Source organism: Strix aluco, chromosome 3, assembly GCF_031877795.1.
Source record: "Strix aluco isolate bStrAlu1 chromosome 3, bStrAlu1.hap1, whole genome shotgun sequence".
Taxonomy (NCBI): Eukaryota; Metazoa; Chordata; class Aves; order Strigiformes; family Strigidae; genus Strix; species Strix aluco.
In genome coordinates, this window is record NC_133933.1 from 49,978,259 (window position 1) to 50,000,350 (window position 22,092).

The 22,092-nt window shown below is 54.1% G+C and overlaps 1 protein-coding gene across 1 annotated transcript; it reads left to right on the forward strand.

Moving 5' to 3' along the window:
* The first annotated feature begins 14,319 nt into the window (after positions 1–14,319).
* Positions 14,320–21,623, forward strand: RHOU (ras homolog family member U). The gene is made up of 3 exons (XM_074818485.1): positions 14,320–14,647; positions 15,464–15,522; positions 18,605–21,623. Exons 1-3 carry the CDS (start codon positions 14,320–14,322, stop codon positions 19,058–19,060), a joined length of 843 nt encoding a protein of 280 aa, XP_074674586.1. The 3' UTR covers positions 19,061–21,623.
* Positions 21,624–22,092: the final 469 nt, after the last annotated feature.

Here is a 22,092-nt window from a genome sequence, read left to right on the forward strand (position 1 = left end):
GCCACACCTGGCCCTGCCTAGTAACCATTGAGCCACCCCTGGCCCTGCCTAGTAACCCTTGAGCCACACCTTGCCCTGCCTAGTAACACTTGAGCCAAACCTGGCCCCACCTACTAACCCTAGACCAACCCCTGGCCCCGCCTAGTAACCCTTGAGCCACACCCAGCCCTGCCTAGTAACCCTAGACCAACCCCTGGCCCCGCCTAGTAACCCTTGAGCCACACCTTGCCCTGCCTAGCAACCCTTGAGCCAAACCTGGCCCCACCTAGTAAGCCTTGAGCCACACCCGGCCCCACCTACTAACCCTAGACCAACCCCTGGCCCTGCCTAGTAACCCTTGAGCCACACCTGGCCCTGCCTAGTAACCATTGAGCCACCCCTGGCCCTGCCTAGTAACCCCTGAGCCACACCTTGCCCTGCCTAGTAACACTTGAGCCAAACCTGGCCCCACCTAGTAAGCCTTGAGCCACACCCAGCCCCACCTACTAACCCTAGACCAACCCCTGGCCCTGCCTAGTAACCCTTGACCCACAGATGGCCCTGCCTAGTAACACTTGAGCCACACCTAGCCCCACCTACTAACCCTTGAGCCACACCTGGCCCCGCCTAGTAACCCTAGACCAACCCCTGGCCCTGCCTAGTAACCCTTGAGCCACCCCTGGCCCTGCCTAGTAACCATTGAGCCACACCTTGCCCTGCCTAGTAACCCTAGACCAACCCTTGGCCCTGCCTAGTAACCCTTGAGCCACACCTTGCCCTGCCTAGTAACCCTAGACCAACCCCTGGCCCTGCCTAGTAACCCTTGAGCCACACCCAGCCCCACCTACTAACCCTAGACCAACCCCTGCCCTGCCTAGTAACCCTTGAGCCACACCCAGCCCCACCTACTAACCCTAGACCAACCCCTGGCCCTGCCTAGTAACCCTTGAGCCACACCCGGCCCCGCCTAGTAACCCTGCAGACACTCCTGGCCCTGCCTAGTAACCCTTGAGCCACACCCGGCCCTGCCTAGTAACCCTTGAGACACACCCAGCCACGCCTAGTAACCCTAGACCAACCCCTGGCCCTGCCTAGTAACCCTTGAGCCACACCTGGCCCCGCCTAGTAATCCTAGACCAACCCCTGGCCCTGCCTAGTAACCCTTGAGCCACACTTGGCCTTGCCTAGTAACACTTGAGCCAAACCTGGCCCCACCTAGTAAACCTTGAGACACACCCGGCCCCACCTACTAACCCTAGACCAACCCCGGCCCCGCCTAGTAACCCTTGAGCCACACCCAGCCCTGCCTAGTAACCCTAGACCAAACCCTGGCCCCGCCTAGTAACCCTTGAGCCACCCCTGGCCCCGCCTAGTAACCCTTGAGCCACCCCTGGCCCTGCCTAGTAACCCTTGAGCCACACCCAGCCCTGCCTAGCAACCCTTGAGCCAAACCTGGCCCCACCTAGTAAGCCTTGAGCCACACCCGGCCCCACCTACTAACCCTAGACCAACCCCTGGCCCTGCCTAGTAACCCTTGAGCCACACCCAGCCCTGCCTAGTAACCCTAGACCAACCCCTGGCCCCGCCTAGTAACCCTTGAGCCACACCTTGCCCTGCCTAGCAACCCTTGAGCCACACCCGGCCCCACCTACTAACCCTAGACCAACCCCTGGCCCTGCCTAGTAACCCTTGAGCCACACCTGGCCCTGCCTAGTAACCATTGAGCCACCCCTGGCCCTGCCTAGTAACCCCTGAGCCACACCTTGCCCTGCCTAGTAACACTCGAGCCAAACCTGGCCCCACCTAGTAAGCCTTGAGCCACACCCAGCCCCACCTACTAACCCTAGACCAACCCCTGGCCCTGCCTAGTAACCCTTGACCCACAGATGGCCCTGCCTAGTAACACTTGAGCCACACGTAGCCCCACCTACTAACCCTTGAGCCACACCTGGCCCCGCCTAGTAACCCTAGACCAACCCCTGGCCCTGCCTAGTAACCCTTGAGCCACCCCTGGCCCTGCCTAGTAACCATTGAGCCACACCTTGCCCTGCCTAGTAACCCTAGACCAACCCTTGGCCCTGCCTAGTAACCCTTGAGCCACACCTTGCCCTGCCTAGTAACCCTAGATCAACCCCTGGCCCTGCCTAGTAAGCCTTGAGCCACACCCAGCCCCACCTACTAACCCTAGACCAACCCCTGGCCCTGCCTAGTAACCCTTGAGCCACACCCAGCCCCACCTACTAACCCTAGACCAACCCCTGGCCCTGCCTAGTAACCCTTGAGCCACACCCGGCCCCGCCTAGTAACCCTGCAGACACTCCTGGCCCTGCCTAGTAACCCTTGAGCCACACCCGGCCCTGCCTAGTAACCCTTGAGACACACCCAGCCACGCCTAGTAACCCTAGACCAACCCCTGGCCCTGCCTAGTAACCCTTGAGCCACACCTGGCCCCGCCTAGTAATCCTAGACCAACCCCTGGCCCTGCCTAGTAACCCTTGAGCCACACTTGGCCTTGCCTAGTAACACTTGAGCCAAACCTGGCCCCACCTAGTAAACCTTGAGACACACCCGGCCCCACCTACTAACCCTAGACCAACCCCTGGCCCCGCCTAGTAACCCTTGAGCCACACCCAGCCCTGCCTAGTAACCCTAGACCAACCCCTGGCCCCGCCTAGTAACACTTGAGCCACCCCTGGCCCCGCCTAGTAACCCTTGAGCCACCCCTGGCCCTGCCTAGTAACCCTTGAGCCACACCCAGCCCTGCCTAGCAACCCTTGAGCCAAACCTGGCCCCACCTAGTAAGCCTTGAGCCACACCCGGCCCCACCTACTAACCCTAGACCAACCCCTGCCCTGCCTAGTAACCCTTGAGCCACACCTGGCCCTGCCTAGTAACCATTGAGCCACCCCTGGCCCTGCCTAGTAACCCTTGAGCCACACCTTGCCCTGCCTAGTAACACTTGAGCCAAACCTGGCCCCACCTACTAACCCTAGACCAACCCCTGGCCCCGCCTAGTAACCCTTGAGCCACACCCAGCCCTGCCTAGTGACCCTAGACCAACCCCTGGCCCCGCCTAGTAACCCTTGAGCCACACCCAGCCCTGCCTAGTAACCCTAGACCAACCCCTGGCCCCACCTAGTAACCCTTGAGCCACACCTTGCCCTGCCTAGCAACCCTTGAGCCAAACCTGGCCCCACCTAGTAAGCCTTGAGCCACACCCGGCCCCACCTACTAACCCTAGACCAACCCCTGGCCCTGCCTAGTAACCCTTGAGCCACACCTGGCCCTGCCTAGTAACCATTGAGCCACCCCTGGCCCTGCCTAGTAACCCCTGAGCCACACCTTGCCCTGCCTAGTAACACTTGAGCCAAACCTGGCCCCACCTAGTAAGCCTTGAGCCACACCCAGCCCCACCTACTAACCCTAGACCAACCCCTGGCCCTGCCTAGTAACCCTTGACCCACAGATGGCCCTGCCTAGTAACACTTGAGCCACACCTAGCCCCACCTACTAACCCTTGAGCCACACCTGGCCCCGCCTAGTAACCCTAGACCAACCCCTGGCCCTGCCTAGTAACCCTTGAGCCACCCCTGGCCCTGCCTAGTAACCATTGAGCCACACCTTGCCCTGCCTAGTAACCCTAGACCAACCCTTGGCCCTGCCTAGTAACCCTTGAGCCACACCTTGCCCTGCCTAGTAACCCTAGACCAACCCCTGGCCCTGCCTAGTAACCCTTGAGCCACACCCAGCCCCACCTACTAACCCTAGACCAACCCCTGCCCTGCCTAGTAACCCTTGAGCCACACCCAGCCCCACCTACTAACCCTAGACCAACCCCTGGCCCTGCCTAGTAACCCTTGAGCCACACCCGGCCCCGCCTAGTAACCCTGCAGACACTCCTGGCCCTGCCTAGTAACCCTTGAGCCACACCCGGCCCTGCCTAGTAACCCTTGAGACACACCCAGCCACGCCTAGTAACCCTAGACCAACCCCTGGCCCTGCCTAGTAACCCTTGAGCCACACCTGGCCCCGCCTAGTAATCCTAGACCAACCCCTGGCCCTTCCTAGTAACCCTTGAGCCACACTTGGCCTTGCCTAGTAACACTTGAGCCAAACCTGGCCCCACCTAGTAAACCTTGAGACACACCCGGCCCCACCTACTAACCCTAGACCAACCCCTGGCCCCGCCTAGTAACCCTTGAGCCACACCCAGCCCTGCCTAGTAACCCTAGACCAACCCCTGGCCCCGCCTAGTAACCCTTGAGCCACCCCTGGCCCCGCCTAGTAACCCTTGAGCCACCCCTTGCCCTGCCTAGTAACCCTTGAGCCACACCCAGCCCTGCCTAGCAACCCTTGAGCCAAACCTGGCCCCACCTAGTAAGCCTTGAGCCACACCCGGCCCCACCTACTAACCCTAGACCAACCCCTGCCCTGCCTAGTAACCCTTGAGCCACACCTGGCCCTGCCTAGTAACCATTGAGCCACCCCTGGCCCTGCCTAGTAACCCTTGAGCCACACCTTGCCCTGCCTAGTAACACTTGAGCCAAACCTGGCCCCACCTACTAACCCTAGACCAACCCCTGGCCCCGCCTAGTAACCCTTGAGCCACACCCAGCCCTGCCTAGTAACCCTAGACCAACCCCTGGCCCCGCCTAGTAACCCTTGAGCCACACCTGGCCCTGCCTAGTAACCCTAGACCAACCCCTGGCCCCGCCTAGTAACCCTTGAGCCACACCTTGCCCTGCCTAGCAACCCTTGAGCCAAACCTGGCCCCACCTAGTAAGCCTTGAGCCACACCCGGCCCCACCTACTAACCCTAGACCAACCCCTGGCCCTGCCTAGTAACCCTTGAGCCACACCTGGCCCTGCCTAGTAACCATTGAGCCACCCCTGGCCCTGCCTAGTAACCCCTGAGCCACACCTTGCCCTGCCTAGTAACACTTGAGCCAAACCTGGCCCCACCTAGTAAGCCTTGAGCCACACCCAGCCCCACCTACTAACCCTAGACCAACCCCTGGCCCTGCCTAGTAACCCTTGACCCACAGATGGCCCTGCCTAGTAACACTTGAGCCACACCTAGCCCCACCTACTAACCCTTGAGCCACACCTGGCCCCGCCTAGTAACCCTAGACCAACCCCTGGCCCTGCCTAGTAACCCTTGAGCCACCCCTGGCCCTGCCTAGTAACCATTGAGCCACACCTTGCCCTGCCTAGTAACCCTAGACCAACCCTTGGCCCTGCCTAGTAACCCTTGAGCCACACCTTGCCCTGCCTAGTAACCCTAGACCAACCCCTGGCCCTGCCTAGTAACCCTTGAGCCACACCCAGCCCCACCTACTAACCCTAGACCAACCCCTGCCCTGCCTAGTAACCCTTGAGCCACACCTGGCCCTGCCTAGTAACCATTGAGCCACCCCTGGCCCTGCCTAGTAACCCTTGAGCCACACCCGGCCCCGCCTAGTAACCCTGCAGACACTCCTGGCCCTGCCTAGTAACCCTTGAGCCACACCCGGCCCTGCCTAGTAACCCTTGAGACACACCCAGCCCTGCCTAGTAACCCTAGAACAACCCCTGGCCCTGCCTAGTAACCCTTGAGCCACACCTGGCCCCGCCTAGTAATCCTAGACCAACCCCTGGCCCTGCCTAGTAACACTTGAGCCACACTTGGCCACGCCTAGTAAGCCTTGAGCCACACCCGGCCCCACCTACTAACCCTAGACCAACCCCTGGCCCTGCCTAGTAACCCTTGAGCCACACCTGGCCCTGCCTAGTAACCCTTGAGCCACCCCTGGCCCTGCCTAGTAACCCCTGAGCCACACCTTGCCCTGCCTAGCAACCCTTGAGCCAAACCTGGCCCCACCTAGTAAGCCTTGAGCCACACCCGGCCCCACCTACTAACCCTAGACCAACCCCTGGCCCTGCCTAGTAACACTTGAGCCACACCTGGCCCTGCCTAGTAACCATTGAGCCACCCCTGGCCCTGCCTAGTAACCCTTGAGCCACACCTTGCCCTGCCTAGTAACACTTGAGCCAAACCTGGCCCCACCTAGTAAGCCTTGAGCCACACCCAGCCCCACCTACTAACCCTAGACCAACCCCTGGCCCTGCCTAGTAACCCTTGACCCACAGATGGCCCTGCCTAGTAACACTTGAGCCACACGTAGCCCCACCTACTAACCCTTGAGCCACACCTGGCCCCGCCTAGTAACCCTAGACCAACCCCTGGCCCTGCCTAGTAACCCTTGAGCCACCCCTGGCCCTGCCTAGTAACCATTGAGCCACACCTTGCCCTGCCTAGTAACCCTAGACCAACCCTTGGCCCTGCCTAGTAACCCTTGAGCCACACCTTGCCCTGCCTAGTAACCCTAGACCAACCCCTGGCCCTGCCTAGTAACCCTTGAGCCACACCCAGCCCCACCTACTAACCCTAGACCAACCCCTGCCCTGCCTAGTAACCCTTGAGCCACACCCAGCCCCACCTACTAACCCTAGACCAACCCCTGGCCCTGCCTAGTAACCCTTGAGCCACACCCGGCCCCGCCTAGTAACCCTGCAGACACTCCTGGCCCTGCCTAGTAACCCTTGAGCCACACCCGGCCCTGCCTAGTAACCCTTGAGACACACCCAGCCACGCCTAGTAACCCTAGACCAACCCCTGGCCCTGCCTAGTAACCCTTGAGCCACACCTGGCCCCGCCTAGTAACCCTAGACCAACCCCTGGCCCTGCCTAGTAACCCTTGAGCCACACTTGGCCACGCCTAGTAACCCTAGACCAACCCCTGTCCCTGCCTAGTAATCCTTGAGCCACACCCAGCCCTGCCTAGTAACCCTAGACCAACCCCTGGCCCTGCCTAGTAACCCTTGAGCCACACCTTGCCCTGCCTAGCAACCCTTGAGACACACCTGGCCCCACCTAGTAACCCTTGAGCCACACCTGTCCCTGCCTAGTAACCCTTGCTCACCCTGGCTACTGACCATTTCAGCCCCATCCGGGCATATTTTACAAGTGCCACAGGACACTGCTCAGCATTATAAAGCTGTTCCTTGTTCTGGTTCTCTGTGCCCAGGGGACACAGCCTGCCTGTTCCCTGGGATTGCCTTTCCTCTTGCAAGGTTTGCATTTGGGTTTAGGATGTGCAAACCCTGCCTCCTTCCACCTTCCTCCTCGCTGATTGTCTCCCTCTGCGCTCGCTGCTCTACTCTATCACCCAGGGCTCTGGCTGCCTCTTCCCGATCCCCCAGCCAGGTCTGACCACATCATTCTCTGTCACAACTCATTTGCAAACTGGGACCTTATTCTTAAATACAGCCCCACATCCAAAATGTAAAGAGGTATCCCTGCATTTACTTTATCCATATGTAAAAGTTCAGCATTTTTAGGTCTGGCCACTGAGGACTCCCTCGTCCAGACACAAGCTCTGGGCAGCTGGCGTCCCCCCGGCCCCTCCCAGCTCTCCCTCTGCAGGCCTGGGAGATCAGGCTCCTTACATCTGTCCTGCCACCAGGGTGGACATTTCGGGGAGGAAACCCCAGGTCTGGCAGGCTGCTCTGGAACTTGGCTCCCACTTGAGGCAGCCCTGAGGCCTGAAACTCTGGCCAAGTGAGGGGTTTGGGTACAGCGTGCAGGTGGGGAGCATGGGAGGGGGTTGATGAATTTTGGTGTACGCAGACCGCTGGGGTTCATCCTCATTCAAAGAGACTCGGGGTATCTAACCAGTGAGAAAACGACAGATGCCTGGCATAACCCTGAGAGGAAAACCAGTAAAGGTCTTTTAGCTTGCCTAGGAAAGAAAATATCTGCTGTACAGAAAATACCTCTGAGATACAGACAACTTCAGGAGCACAGATTACGACACTGAAGATGGGGGTAGGAGTGTACACAGGAGATGGTGGATTGCAGTCTTGGCTTGGGCAATCTACCCGCGGGGTCATGTGAAGTAAACACAGGACACCTCAGCTCAAGCTTGCTGAAGGAAGGGTGAAGAGAATGCTCATGGCAGGGATGAGAGCAGGGCTGGAGCAGGAACCAGCAGAGGCAGGCAGCAGGGTTTCTTCCCAGGAGCGCTACAAATATTGGGAAGGCTGTGGTAGAAAAGTTACCCACTAGTCTGTCCTGACAGGGAAGGGGTTGTGTAGTAGGAAGGGAAGTTTTTCTCAGCTGCTGGAAAGAGCCCCTAGAGATCAGAAGCGTGGCGGACTAGGGTTTTGACAGCTGTTTTGGAGTCCACCTGGGGAACTGGTGGGGTTATGGCAGCCAAGAAAAACTACTGAGGGAATTCACATATGGGCTGATGGGCAGTGTGGCAGAGAGCATCTGTGCTGCAGATACCATGCCTGTTTTGAGTGCTAGCTGCTCTGCCCCTGGCTCCTCAGAGGCATGTGTCCAAACTGAGTTGTCATTTCTCTGCTCAACTCTCTCCTCTGCCACTCTCACCAGCCCCACCAATGTGCAGCACATTGCCCAAACATGTTCTCTTCTCCTCCAGCTCAGTCCTTGGATTTTCCTTCCTCAGTCCAGATTGCCTTTGTAAACTGGGACTCCTGTGGCAAAAACAGCATGGAAGGTTACAAATCCCAGTGAGCAGCAGAGTGATGAAATGCAGTATGCCACATGGCAGGGACAGTTCCTTCATTCAGATGTTTGGCAAAACTGGCATCTTTGTTACTTTTCTCACCAAGACATTTATTTGCCATCACCGAGATCTTACCCAAAGATCTTGCCCAGGTGACCTGCTGGGGCCACTGCTCAGTCCCTGCTCAGACTCAGCAGGGAGAACCCTGGGAAGAGCAGCCAGCCCAGAGCACAGCTCCCACCTCTGGTGCAGCCGAAGGGGAGGAGGGGTGTGGAACAGCTCTAAGGCAGTGAGGGGCTCCAGGACAAGCAGGCAAATTGGTGACCATCACACAAAATACAGGACATGCAGCACTTTTCAGCAGCTGTGACCCCTGATCAGCTGAAAAGGATTTGGAAAGCAAGATAAAGGGATCACGTCCCACTGTGGTTCCCCTGCAGAGGCACTGCAGATAGGAGGTTAGGGTTAATTTGTTTTCTGAATTAACTAGGAATTTGGAAGGCTTGAAGCAATTGTGCTCTGTTTTGTTTTTAAGGTTTATCTCAACGCTCCTTTTTGCCTGTGAGTTTTTGGTAGGGTCTTCTCAATCAGAACTTAGCTGGAGGGGTGGGGAGAGTTTATTGTGTTAATAATGTGTGCTGCTTACTGATCCCTTTCCCCAGGTAGTGAAAACTTCCCCGAGATCGATATCTTGGGTGATGAAAATGTTCTTTAAAAAAATCCTTGGCAAATTTTTTTTTTTTAATTACAAATCAAATATATAATTAAAGCAGCTATATCTTGTATTTGTCTAACACTTTTCCCTCCTAGTTCTCAAAGAACAGCCTCAAAAGCACTTCTCTGGAATCAGAGCAGGCTGGAGTCATCCTTTATACAAGGTGCCTTTTCTTTCCCAGGTTGTTGCGCTTTTTTTGCTCTCTCATACTTCCCCTTTCTTTTCTCCCCACCTCCGCTGCCACCAGCCAGCTCAGCTGCGTCACCGTGATCCTGCTCTTTGAAAAATGAAGGGGTGCATCACAGATGTTTTTTTTCCAGACCTTGGGGTTGCTCTTCTCAACAAAGAACAGGATCTTGGTGACAGCCCTGCAGAGCAGGCTGTACCCTTCCCTTGAACAAGCAGCAGTGCATCACGTCATGCTCAGAGCGCACCACCTCACTCCCTCGCCTCTCTCCGTGTCAGGCTTTTCAAGTTTCTACAAGAAAAAAAAAAAAAAGAAAGCTTTTATTCTACAAGGCCAGTATCCAGTTCATATTTTTTATATCGCAGGGAAAATGATAAGCCAGGATATAACAATGACCTACTTCACGTCTTGTTAAAATAATTTCCTCTCTCTTGTCATTTTTCTCAAAGAATAATATTTGACTAATGTGAGTATGTAAGATAGAGCAAGAGCTTTTCTGTGAACTGGCTGATAATGTGCCAAATTCAGCCCTGAGACAGACAACTGCCACCCTGTTGACCTATGTGGAGTTAAGCCTGTTTATCCCCCAGCTCAGAGCTCTGAAAACAATTGGGTTCAAACCTGTAAGATGTGTGTGTGTGATAGGGTTGAGGTCGAAAGCTTCGGAGACAGTGGCTGACTGTTACAGCATCCCTCCATCAATGCACCCTCAGCCCACCGCTGGCACGGCTGCCTGGGAGCTGCTCTGACTTGCTGCTGTGGTGCAAACGGGCCCCCCTCTGCAAAACAACCGGTTAGCTCATCCTCTTACACAAAAGGCTACTGTATTTGCTAGGGTACATTACAGTATAGGGCAACCATGCAGCTCTGAATCCACTCACGCCCCCCTCCCCGAGCACAGAAACAATGCAGACTGTTATAGCTATCTCACTGGGGCCTACTTAGCTCAATGCATTGGCTGTCTTTGTCTACTGAAGGTGTTTAAAAATGTGCACGTGGCATTTTTCACTCGCAACGTTTGCATGAAGAGCTCTCTCACATCATCTTTTGACGCCGTTCAAACAGATTGTCACCCAGTGCATGTGCCCCGCCCTCTCATCTCCCACCTACAAGAGTTTTCCTTGTGGTTGTGCATCTTTTCTCTTAATGAGCGCTCATCTCAGCATTGATATGGGCCATGGATTTGCCATTTGTCACTGCAGATAAGAGGTGACATTGCTCAGGCATCCGCATGCCCTCAGCTGGGTCATATTCCATCCTTGTGTCAGAGATCACAGTATGTCTGCTCACCTTCACTTGGCACACTGTCCAACACGGACAGAAATTCATACACTGTCATGACTTCAGCATGCCACGACACGCTGCCCAAGATGGCCAAAGCCGACCAGCGTACAGTATTTACCGTATTTACTGTCAGCATATTTACCATATGCTGACTTCCAGCATCACACGCCATCCACAATACTAACAAGATACATGATTTATGGGATGCTGCTGAGAGTAAAATACAGTTAAAATTTAATTATAGTATTCCTTTTATATCTTTCCTTGCATAAATGTGGTATGAACCTAGTCTGGTCTATTGACTTTTCTCCAATTTCTTGTTCCCTGAGGTGGAAAGTTCTTCTGGATTTCTAGAGATGGAAAACTACCAACTGCTGGGCTCTGGCAGGAGAAGGGTAACAAGCATCTGGGCTTGGAGATGGAGACTCCTCTTGACAGCTTTGCTCCTCAGGCACAATGGGCTTTTCTATCAAAGCTCGTGTGTGTGGGAGACAACTTTCTTGGGCACTGCTAGGAGCCTGAAGAATAAACTCTCAGAGGGAACTAGAGCTTTAAAAGCCATGCCTTTTCCCATCGTACGTGAGTTTCGTTAGCATTGCCTTGTCTTGTGTAGAGATGCAGCTATGTATAAACACAGAACCACGGAGAATAAAAATGGGACACTGGACTGCAAATGTGGCTCTGCCCCCTGCACAAGGCAGAAGGGAGAAAATGCACCAAAGATAATAACATCTAGTCTCCATGCTCCATACAGTTCTTCAGAAATGACTGAAGATGTTACTCCTTGTCTTGCGTAGATCATGACTACCTTCAAAGTTTCACTGAAGCAATTTGTTTTCAATTCAGAAGAAGGGACACAAGTCTATGTGTAATTCACCCATTTTCCTCTTGGCTCAGTTGAAGGAAAAGGACCTGTAACAACTTGTGGTACTGGGATCGGTACCTGATTTTGATCAGGGGTGTGATTTGTCACCCATATCACTGCTACACCAAGCCATGCTGTTCACTGTGGAAACAGCATCCATGCTCAAGTTGTTACCACACTACAGGTAGCTCTGTGCCTCCTCAACCATTACAGCAGAGCAGCCACGCAAAGGCTTCTCACCCCACTCAGTAAAACATCTGCTGGGGTGAAGCTGCCTAATACTGAATTAAATGCTGTCACTTTGCAGCTGGGTGGCTGTGGAGAATGTAGGCTTTAGGGCTTTGCTATGGAGGGAGCAACCCCAGGAACAAGTGTGGCAAAGGCTGCCATGGTGGTAACCTTTCAAACAGCTGTAGCTGTTTGCAAAGCGAGCCTGCAACTACACACATAATGTTTTTCCTTTTCCTGACAAGAATAAGCCATATTAGCATTATCCTGGCACAACTGTATCCATACTCTGGGGAGTTAGCTGCAACAGTATTGTTAAAGCAATTCAGCTTTTCTAGGTAGACAGGCTATAATTACACTAAATTAAAATAGAATGCTTTTGTTCTAACCTAGGCATCCCCACGAGGACTTGCACCAAAATAACCAAAGGTATGAATTAAGCCATTTCTGTTATTTTAGTACATGCCTGAGCGCAGGCAGGCTCCCCTCTAATCCTTCTGGCTGTCGATCCTGGCAAAGCTCAGGTGCCTGGGTGATCTCCTCCTCTCAGGCTTCATCAGAGGGGGATCAATATATGAAAACACCCGATGGGGAAACACTTCTTGGTTGTAGTCGGGTGCCCTGTAATGTCCCTCTCTGGCGCTAACTCCTGTATGTGACAGCACCATCCTTGTTCATTTTGGGGAAGGTAATTCTACAGGACTGGGGAGTCCCTCAGGATGATCAGTGGCCTCTACGGGTCTTGAGCATGAGGGTCATACTGAGCCCCTGTGCTCTGCTGGCTGCTGTGCTCCGTCCCTGCCCGGCTGTGCTCCCTGCAGGGAGTGGGTGGGTGCTGCTGCCCTGGCGCAGGGCTCCAGGGAGCTGTTTCCTCCCCACGCCTCCAACTGCCTGCACAGAGCATCCAACCCGGGGTCTTCCCAGCTGCCTTCAGCCAGGAAGGACCTTAGCTCTGGCCCTGCTTTGGAGTGCCCAAAATGTTGTCTAAGAGCCACAGTGGCTGTTCCCATGGATGAGACTAAGGCACATAGAAAAGCAAGATCAGCTGTACCGAGTGCTTATTTCCATGAGGCATGAGCCTTGGCAGGGCCTTCAGTGGTCAGACCACACAGCTCCAGGGTTTATAGAAGCAGGAAGATGAGAGCCCCACAGGCCTGACATTACCAGCTCCTCCAGTGAGCATGGGACAGGCAGTTGGGGCATGACGGGCAGCTGTAGCACATGCTACTGTACGGAACCAGCTGCATCACGTGGGTTTCCATTTTAGTGAGGGAAATGGGGAAACAGCATGCCAGGTCACACTAGGAACTCGGTGGTGCTCAAAATGGTGACCTGAGATCCCAACTCTGCTGTAGGTTTATCAGCACTGATCTGGGTAAGTTGTGTAAAATACCTGCACTTGCTGTCTGCAGGACGAGGATGCTAACATCTACATCCCAGATTCTCCAGGTGGCACCGTTCATGTTTGTACAGTGCTGCTAAGGTCCCCAGAAGAAACGTGCTAATAATGTTCCCAATTCAGGGCAAAGCCAAACTTTTCAGCAGCCTTTCATTTTCTGTGCTCAACCGCAAAACTTTCCATGGCCAACTTATTTCAACGGTGCTAAAAATGCAGTCCCCCCTTTCCCACGGCACACGGCCCAGTTTATCCCTCCCCAGGCTGCAGGTGGGAGCTTGCGGAGCGCGGCGCTCACTCACGGCGCTCCCACGGCAAACGCGCCGAGAGCACCCGGCCGGCGAAACTGAAGTGCGCTCCCACCCCGCTAAGTCCGATCGACTTCGTGGCGGGCGAGAGGCGCAGCTCCCCGCAGGCAGTGGGGGGCGGCTCCCGTCGGAACTGCCCAGACCTGCACCGATGAGCCCCCGGGCCCACGCCCGAGCCCCCGGGGCGCCGCTGGCGCGCCCGGACCCGCCGCGGGACACCCGCTCCGGCCAGGGGCGGGGCGGGGCGGGGAGGGGCGGGGCGGGGGCGGGCCCGACGGGGGTGGGCGGTGCGCCCCCGCGGCGCCAGCCAATGGCGGCGCGCGGCTTGTCGGCGCGCGGCGCGGCGGGGCGAGCGGGCCAATGAGGGGCGCGCCCGCGCGGCGGCGCGCCCCCTGTCCGCGGCCGTCGGGGCGGGCGGCGCGGAGCGCTGTGGCGCCGCCTGCCGGGCCGGGCCGGGCCGGGCCGCGCGGCGCCGGCTCCTCCCCGCGCCGCGCTATGTCACGCGGAGGCGCGGGGCCGGCGGTCGGGACTCGGTAGCGCGGGGCGAGGCGAGCGCAACGCAGCTGGGATTCCGCTGCCGCCCCCTGCGCCGGGAGCTGCTGCCGCCGCCTGCGCCCGGGGACAGCCAGCGGCGCCGGGGCTGGCTTCGCGGCGGTCGCGCCGCGCCTGCCGGCCCGCCGGGGCCCCGCACCGCCCGCCCGCCGCCGCGCCCCGCCGCCCCCCGGCCGGCGACCCCGGGCCGCGCGCCGCCCCCCGGCCGGCGGGGCTCTGCGTCGCCGTGCGGATGCCGCCGCAGCAGGAGGGCGAGGCGGGCTACATCGGGAAGCCGGTGCCCGGCGGCTGCGAGGTGCCGCCGGTGCCCCCGCGCAGGGTGCGCAGCGGCCGGGCGGCAGCGGCGCTGGGAGCGGCGCTGGGCGGCCGCTGCCGGGCGGCGGGGGCCGGGGCCGGGGCCGCGGCGGGGGCCGGGGCCGGAGCCGGGGCCGAGCCGCGGCGCAGCATCAAGTGCGTGCTGGTGGGGGACGGCGCTGTGGGGAAGACCAGCCTGGTGGTGAGCTACACCACCAACGGGTACCCCACCGAGTACATCCCCACCGCCTTCGACAACTTCTCCGGTAAGGGCCCGGGACGGCCGCGGGGACCGGGGCGGCGGCAGCGGATCCCGCCTGTGCCTCCCCTCGGGGCCGCGGCGGGGCTGCTGGGGGCCGGGGGTGGGGCGGCCGTCCAGCCTCGGTTATTTCGTTATTGAGTTATGTGGGGGCAGGACTCTATTCCGGCAGCACCGGGGCTCGTTAGAATCCCGTCGCAGCCGGCAGCACCGGCGGATCTCCCGTGTAACGGAGCCGGGCTGGCAGCTGGTGTCGCGCCCGGCCGCGCGGCCAAAGCCAGGCTTTAATTGTGAACTCTGCGGTCTAAAACTTCCAGCCCTCGGCCGGATAGGAAGCGCCTCGGAGGAAAGCTGGAATACTTGACTTGTCTCTCCATGGCAAAGGGGAGGTTGTGGGGTTTCTCTTTGGTTCAGCGGGGGGCTTTTTGTGTCCCGGGCGTGTTGGAGATGTACAACAGGGTAATAAACGAAACCCGTTGTAGCAGAAGGACCGGGGCCGTTGGCCGGCGCTCCTCGCTGCCAGCTGAGGGTCGGTGCAGGCACAACCTACCTCAGCTCTTGGGCTGAAATTAATCGGAAAGCCTGAAGGGCGGATGTGAGCCCAAGTGGTAGCGAGGGACTCCCAGCTCTGTTGAGCTGTTAAATCTAAATTAATTGAAGAGAAGCCTGTAAGAGCAAGACGAAGAGGGGAAAAAAATTGTTAGCAAGACGTTTTGGCTTACAGAGGGATGGTAAATCTTTTTTTTTTTTTTTTCTTTAATGGAAAACGTGTAAAGTTGGACTCACCACTCTTTTCCCCCTCCCTCCTCCTTTCTCTCCAAAGCTGTCGTGTCTGTCGATGGCAAGCCGGTGAGACTTCAGCTCTGCGACACAGCTGGTCAGGTCAGTGAAGCCACTTACTTGATTTAAGTGACAGCGGGAGGGGAGAAGTTGTTGCGCAAAGTAGTCCTGCTAATGACTTCGTGGATTTGAAAGGATTCCCAGTGTTTGATCATCTTATTAAACTGCTATCGCTTTCACTGCCGCTTAACCCACTGCTTTGCCTGGTGTCTGTTGAAGGGTGGGGGACGTTTGCTGCCTCTGAGTAGGGGCTGGGCACAGGCTGCTGCTCTGCTGGCTCAAGCTGCTGCTCTTCTTAGCCTGACTAGAGAGGCTGGACATATTGAGGATTCAAGAGCCACCTGGTTTTCTCTTTGAGCGGTTGTTACTCTGTTTTTGCTAAATAATTGTGGGTTTAAGAATTACGGTGTTTGGGATGTACGCCTGCAAAGCTTCCACAGCTGTAGGTGTCCGGAGATAGAGACTGTGTTTTTGAAGGGGCACAAGCTTAAGGGAGAAAAAAATCTTATTGGGTGTCGACCGTGGAGACTTCGTATTTGCCCTTCCCACCCCCTTAAAAAGTGCTGCTGCCCCAAAGCCGAGGTTGCTGTAAGCTAAGTCCTGAAGAGTGGAGGGTGGCTGATGACTTGCGGCTCCTAGTTTGCCTGATACATAAGAAGAGCCCGTTTCTTACCACCTCTTATTTTTTGCAAGTCCCTGGCTTGTACCGCCCTGAGCAGCGTGCACCACTGCTTGTCAGGGGTTGAGCCTTGGATGGCCAAAAGTACTCTGCTACCTACCTCTGCTTCCTGTGTTTGAAGACAGTGGGAGTTAGGTTCCTGCGCAGCTTTGTGCATCTGGGTCTATGCCTTCACCAAAACCATGCTGAAAAATCTCAGTGGCCTTAACATAGAAACCTATTTAGATGAGTTGTAACTGGGCGCCCTACTTAGGAAAAGGGTTTGAAGGGCTCTGCAGTCCTAGACAGCAGTGTAGGACTCCCATGTGCCCTACAAACCAAAGCTAAAATCCTACAAACAGCCTTCTGCGGGTAATGATAGGAAATAAACCAGCAGAACTGTCCCAAGATTTCGTGTCCTGCTGAAGAGACGGGATGGTACCGCAACAGCCTTGGCTGTGTGTGTCCATATGTGGACGTGGCAGGTGAAATTGGCATCGGGTGACAGCCTGTGGACCAGCAGCGCCTGTGGAGACGTGGCCGCAAGCTGCAGGCCCAGTCACCTCTTGCCTTTGCTGCGGTTAATGGTTAAGATGTTTGCTCTGGCTGCCAAAGTGCAGCTGGTATGGGTAGAGTCACTGACTTAAAAATGAAGGGGTTATCTAAACCGAGAGAAGTTGTCCTGAGTAAAATATACCTAGCTGGATACTTTGGTAAAACTGCTGCTGTGAGATGGCCACTGAAGTCTACGGCTAAAAAAGTGCTCCAGGCAGACGGAAACTGTATTTCAGCATCACCAGCCCAAAGAGGTGTAGAGTCCCTCCCTGCAGGTCAGGTACCTACCATTGAAACTATGGGGCTCTACGTGGGATATAAAGGGCACTATTTCATCTCGGTAGAAACCCTTAAGATCTGGGTTTGGCTTTCAAACCCGTTGAATTGAGCCCTTTTGAGGTTTCTCAGTGGCAAAAAGAGGCAATTACATGACAAGGTACCTTTCTGTAAATGGCCCTGTCATTCAGAGCAGCATCTCAGTAAATGCAGGGTTTCTCTCTAGCCAAGCAGTGAGAGCCTGGTTTCCTCTGAGGCTTAATCTGAGAATCAAGAGAGCTAATGAAGCTTGCTTTCTCGACTCGTGTTTTATAAATCGCTGTCTTTCTCGGAGATACTGCTGGAAGGAATTCATTCGAGCGGAACAAGACTTCTGAGGCTTCCAGGGGGCTTTAAACTGCATATCCTGGGCCTCCAGAGGCTTTAAAGCAAAATTTCACATCTTGAAAATTAACATGGAACTTGCAATTCAGCAGTAAGCTGCTGGTACGAGAGAGATGTTTTCAGCAGTGTGTGTTCTTTGCACTCTCAATTCAGAGCTTCTGAGAACACGGTCCATTTTAATTAAAATGTCACTGCCGCTGAGGCAAATCCTACCTGTTCAGGCTGCTAGTGTTACCCTGCTTTTATCCTGCTGTCAGCATAAAAGCAGCCTCTGGAGTTAACCCTTGCTTCTTGCTGCATTCTTCACTGAGGATCAGCATGCCTTTGTTACCATGAGGTGTTTGGCTTTCTTGTGGCTAATTCCTGAAGCTGAAAAAGGGCCTTGCTTTGCTGGAGTTTGCAGTAAAAGGGGAAGAAAAAAGAAAGAAAAAAAAAAAGAGAAAGGCAGCGCTGGGAGGCCTGTTTGCAGTTGTTTGATGTGGCATGGGTGGGAGGGAAAGGTAAAAGCTCTTACTCTATGCTATTGGCATGTTAAGCCTGCACATTGTGAGTCATTATTGGTGCCATCAGATTTAAATCCCTGGGCACAATGGCAGGGAAATTATTCCCATATCCTGTAGGATGTTGTTAAGTAGTCACCAGTTTAAAAGCCGATTCCGGGAAAGGTACGCCTGCTGCCTCTTGCCGGTGGTACCTGGAGGTAGGGGTGTCGGCAGAGCAGTTTTGAGGTATGCGGGCGCTCCTCATCGGAGCAGCTCACTGACTCACCCCTGTAAGAAGTGGACCTGTGGAAAGTACCTTCACCCTCCCATACTTCGATTTTTGGCTTTGTTGCCCATGTGCCTTCACCTGCTTCCCACAGCACTGCTCCTTTGCTGAAACAGGGCAGAGGGCCCGTGTACAAAGAGCGAAGAAAATATTTAAGCACTCGAAACAAGCTGCGGCATTAGTCAGAAAATCTCAGTGACATGGGGAAGCCACCACCTTCGTCGCATGTGCCCGATGGCGGCAGGGTGCCTGCTGGCTAGCAGCCATGCAGGGTGAGACCTCAGGCTGGGTACGGGCGACTTGTGCTCCTAACATTGGGTGGTCTGGGTGCCGATGTCAGGGTGCCTCTCAAGAGGGCAGCGGCAGGTGATCCTCATCTTCCCCAAAGGTCAGAGGCAGGCTAAAACTGGGAGCATATCGGGGTGTCCTCCAGGGCTGATGTGCTCTTTCCGTGGGATGCTAACATGATTTCATTCTGTGCAGGATGAATTCGACAAGCTCAGGCCTCTGTGCTACACCAACACGGACATCTTCTTGCTATGCTTCAGTGTGGTGAGCCCCTCGTCCTTCCAGAACGTGAGTGAGAAGTGGGTTCCCGAAATCCGATGCCACTGCCCCAAGGCACCCATTATCCTGGTTGGGACGCAGTCGGACCTCCGTGAGGATGTCAAAGTTCTCATCGAGCTGGACAAGTGCAAAGAAAAGCCGGTCTCGGAGGAGGCTGCGAAGCTCTGTGCCGAGGAAATAAAAGCCGCATCCTACATTGAGTGCTCTGCTTTGACTCAGAAAAACCTCAAGGAGGTCTTTGATGCGGCCATCGTGGCTGGTATTCAGTACTCAGATACCCAGCAGCAACCAAAGAAATCCAAGTGTAGGACTCCAGACAAGATGAAAAACCTCTCCAAATCCTGGTGGAAAAAATACTGCTGTTTTGTATAGGGATCACAAGGACCTGAGTGCTGCTCTGAGGACATTGAATAGAGGCTATATTAGCTGAAATCTCATTCTGTGTCGTCCCAAGTGTATAGTGTAGATCTGTATGTATGTGTATATGTTGCTACTGGATATCTCAGTTGCCCTTTTGAGGGCGGCAGAAGGATTCTTAGTTAAATAATTGCTATAAATCAGGTCTGGCATTCAGTTTTGTGACTAAAACCTCTCATTAAGGAAGAAGAGCACCGCATGTCTGTGAGGGTAGCAGGATTTGTCCACAGGATTTGTCGTCTTGTGTTGTAAGGTGTATGCGACAGGGAGGAGCGCACACCAGAGGCCTTTGCTGCCAGGGCTTCACAGGAGGAACACGTGAGCAACAGTGGAAACATGCAGCTCTGTACGTGGACGATCAAAGGGAAAAATAACACTGTGCCTCCTAACTGACATTTGTAGCTTTAAAACCCCACTCCTGCGCTCTTCTCCATGTCTTCCCAAGCCAGTGCTCTTAGGGATCACTTTTAAAAGGGTATGCGAGAGGTGTAATCTATACACAAATGCCAGGGTTGGAAAGGTCATGAATATACCTTCAGCATGCGGTGAGGGAACCTAATCCCTTACGGAGCTGACATCTTGTTTGTCACCTCCTGACTTTGTGAAAGTCCTTTCTGTCCTCCTTCCCCTGCCTTTCCCAGGAAGCTGAGTGAAAGCCCGAGAACATGACCAAGCTTTAACTCGCTACCTCGAGCAGTGGCGATTTCCTCTGTATTTTTGCAAACATGACGACAGTTCATCTATTTCAGCTGAAAGGAATGTAAATGCTGTTGTGTTGGGGGTTTTTTTTTAATTTTTTTTTTTAAAGAGATATAACAAATATCTGTGCAGCACCATGTAAACCACATCTGGTTTTAGGTCTACAGCCAAGAATTTCAGGATGTCCCTCCTTACCTTTTAAGGCTGCTAAACAAATAACAAACTGGGCAGATCAAGATTTATAACAAATGACTCTAGAAACTGAGGCTGCTGCTTCATGATGCTGTTTTCAACCAAGTTAATGTTTCCCTTCTAAAGGCAACAGTTGTTTGTGGTTGACTCTTGTCCAAAGCTCATAGTCGTGAAATTGGCTGAGGCCGCCCCAGAAATTTAACTTACAATTTTTTTTTTCCCAGGTCAGTCCAACAGATTAACTGAAGTGTGCCTAAAGTGTAGCTGAGTGATCAACATAGTGCGGAGTTGAGTGTGACCTATTCTCTGACTAAATCTGGTTCCTACTAAACTAAGCCTAATCCCAGCCCCAGTGAGTTCAAGAGACCAGAGGGATAATGTGAGACTCTGCAAGAATCAGTATTTTAACTTATTCTGCAGAGAACATTTAGTTTGTGCTGTCTGTCTGTCTGACTTTTTATGGCCCTGACCACTTTTTTTTTCCCCTAGATATTTCAAGATCAGATTCTTTTTTTTTTTTTTTTTTTTCCTTTGGCCATAGCCTTGAAGTGACCTTTTTCATAGTCTTAAACTAAACTGCAGTTACAGAGAGACGGAACCTTTTTTTCATCAGAAATGAATCAATGCCTGATATAAAGAACTGTGGAAGCCATTTGAGTTGATAAAGTTGACCACAGTTTACCTCCTGGCCTATTAAAGAAAATGACACTATGTAAATGGATTCTGTGCTGCATTGGCATAGGCTCCACAGGCAGTATTTTTTCCTCCTCTACAGTGAAGTGAGTGCAGAATGGGTAATGTTCCATCGCTGAAAACTTGAAAATGGGATGGAAATCTTTACCTAGGGCCTGATTCAATAAAAATGTGTTGGCTTCTGCACTGGAACAGCCTGGAAAAACAGTTTCCATGGCACAGAAGCTGGATGCATTTAACTTGGTTGCATCTGGTTGGTAATGGTTTAATGTTTACTGGTCATGAAGTTAACATCTGAGCCTTTATATTTCTTACTTGAATGCTTTGACAGGATTTCAGATATGCAGTCATACTGTCATCCTGGAGAAAAACATAAAGCCAGATTTCTCTTGAGTGCTTTGCTTCTCTGTAAAATGGTCTCAGTCGTTCAAAAGTGTGGGTTTGGGGAGGAGACAGGCTTGAATCTGAGCAGCTTCCATTTGCAAAAATAACAGAATTTCTCTTCAAGATCATACTGCTTTGTATCACGCCATACTGGAAGCAGTAGGTTATATTTTATAAGCAGCCTGTTTCATAGTCTGGAGTAGCATTACTTTTAAATGTAGCCAGCTGTGACTGTTTCTGAAAATGTGATGTATATACAACTTGTTATAGCCCTTAACTAGGTGTGTGTAAACTGAGGTCTAATAACTTTATGAATACTGCTCTACACGGGGCTACACAGGGTCTAGGTTTTAGAGATATTACTTTTTAAAATCACCAGTATTTTACGAGCGCAAGTGAGGGGGAGATGTCTCTATGTAGTCTATAATCTGATGTGCCTTATAAAAAAAACCTCTCTTCTGTTTTCTAAGTGTAGGCTATATTCTGAAAGAAATATTTCATGTGAGAATGATATAAATGAGGTATTTGGAAATAAATTTTGACCTGTGTATGTGTCTGCCTCTGCTGCCCGCTCGGGGAGGCTGGAGGGCAGTCCCTGGCCATGCACCATACTGACACCTGGCAGATTGGAGATGGCCATGCTGCCAGCCTGGGACTGTGCTCCCGGTGCCCTGGCAAAAGGCCTCTGGTTAAAAAATACAGACTTTTCTCCATGCTGCCCCATCCCCAGGGGGCTGGGAAGGGTGCGATGGCAGGCTTTCTGCCTCCCCAGCAGCATGGCAGCCTCTTGCTGTGGCCCTGCAAGGTGGGGACAGGCTTATTGTGCCTGGCCCCCAAAAGTGGGGTGAGTGGCAGCAGGAGCACAGCCTGCCCAGGGACAGCTGGGAGGACACCGAGACCAGTGATGTGGTGTTTCACATGCTGCACGTTGTGCCACGCATGCCCCAGGGGAGCCAGAGGGTGTTTTTGGAAGAGCAGAACCAGTTCCTTCTTGGCACTAAGGGTCTTGTCATCCTGTC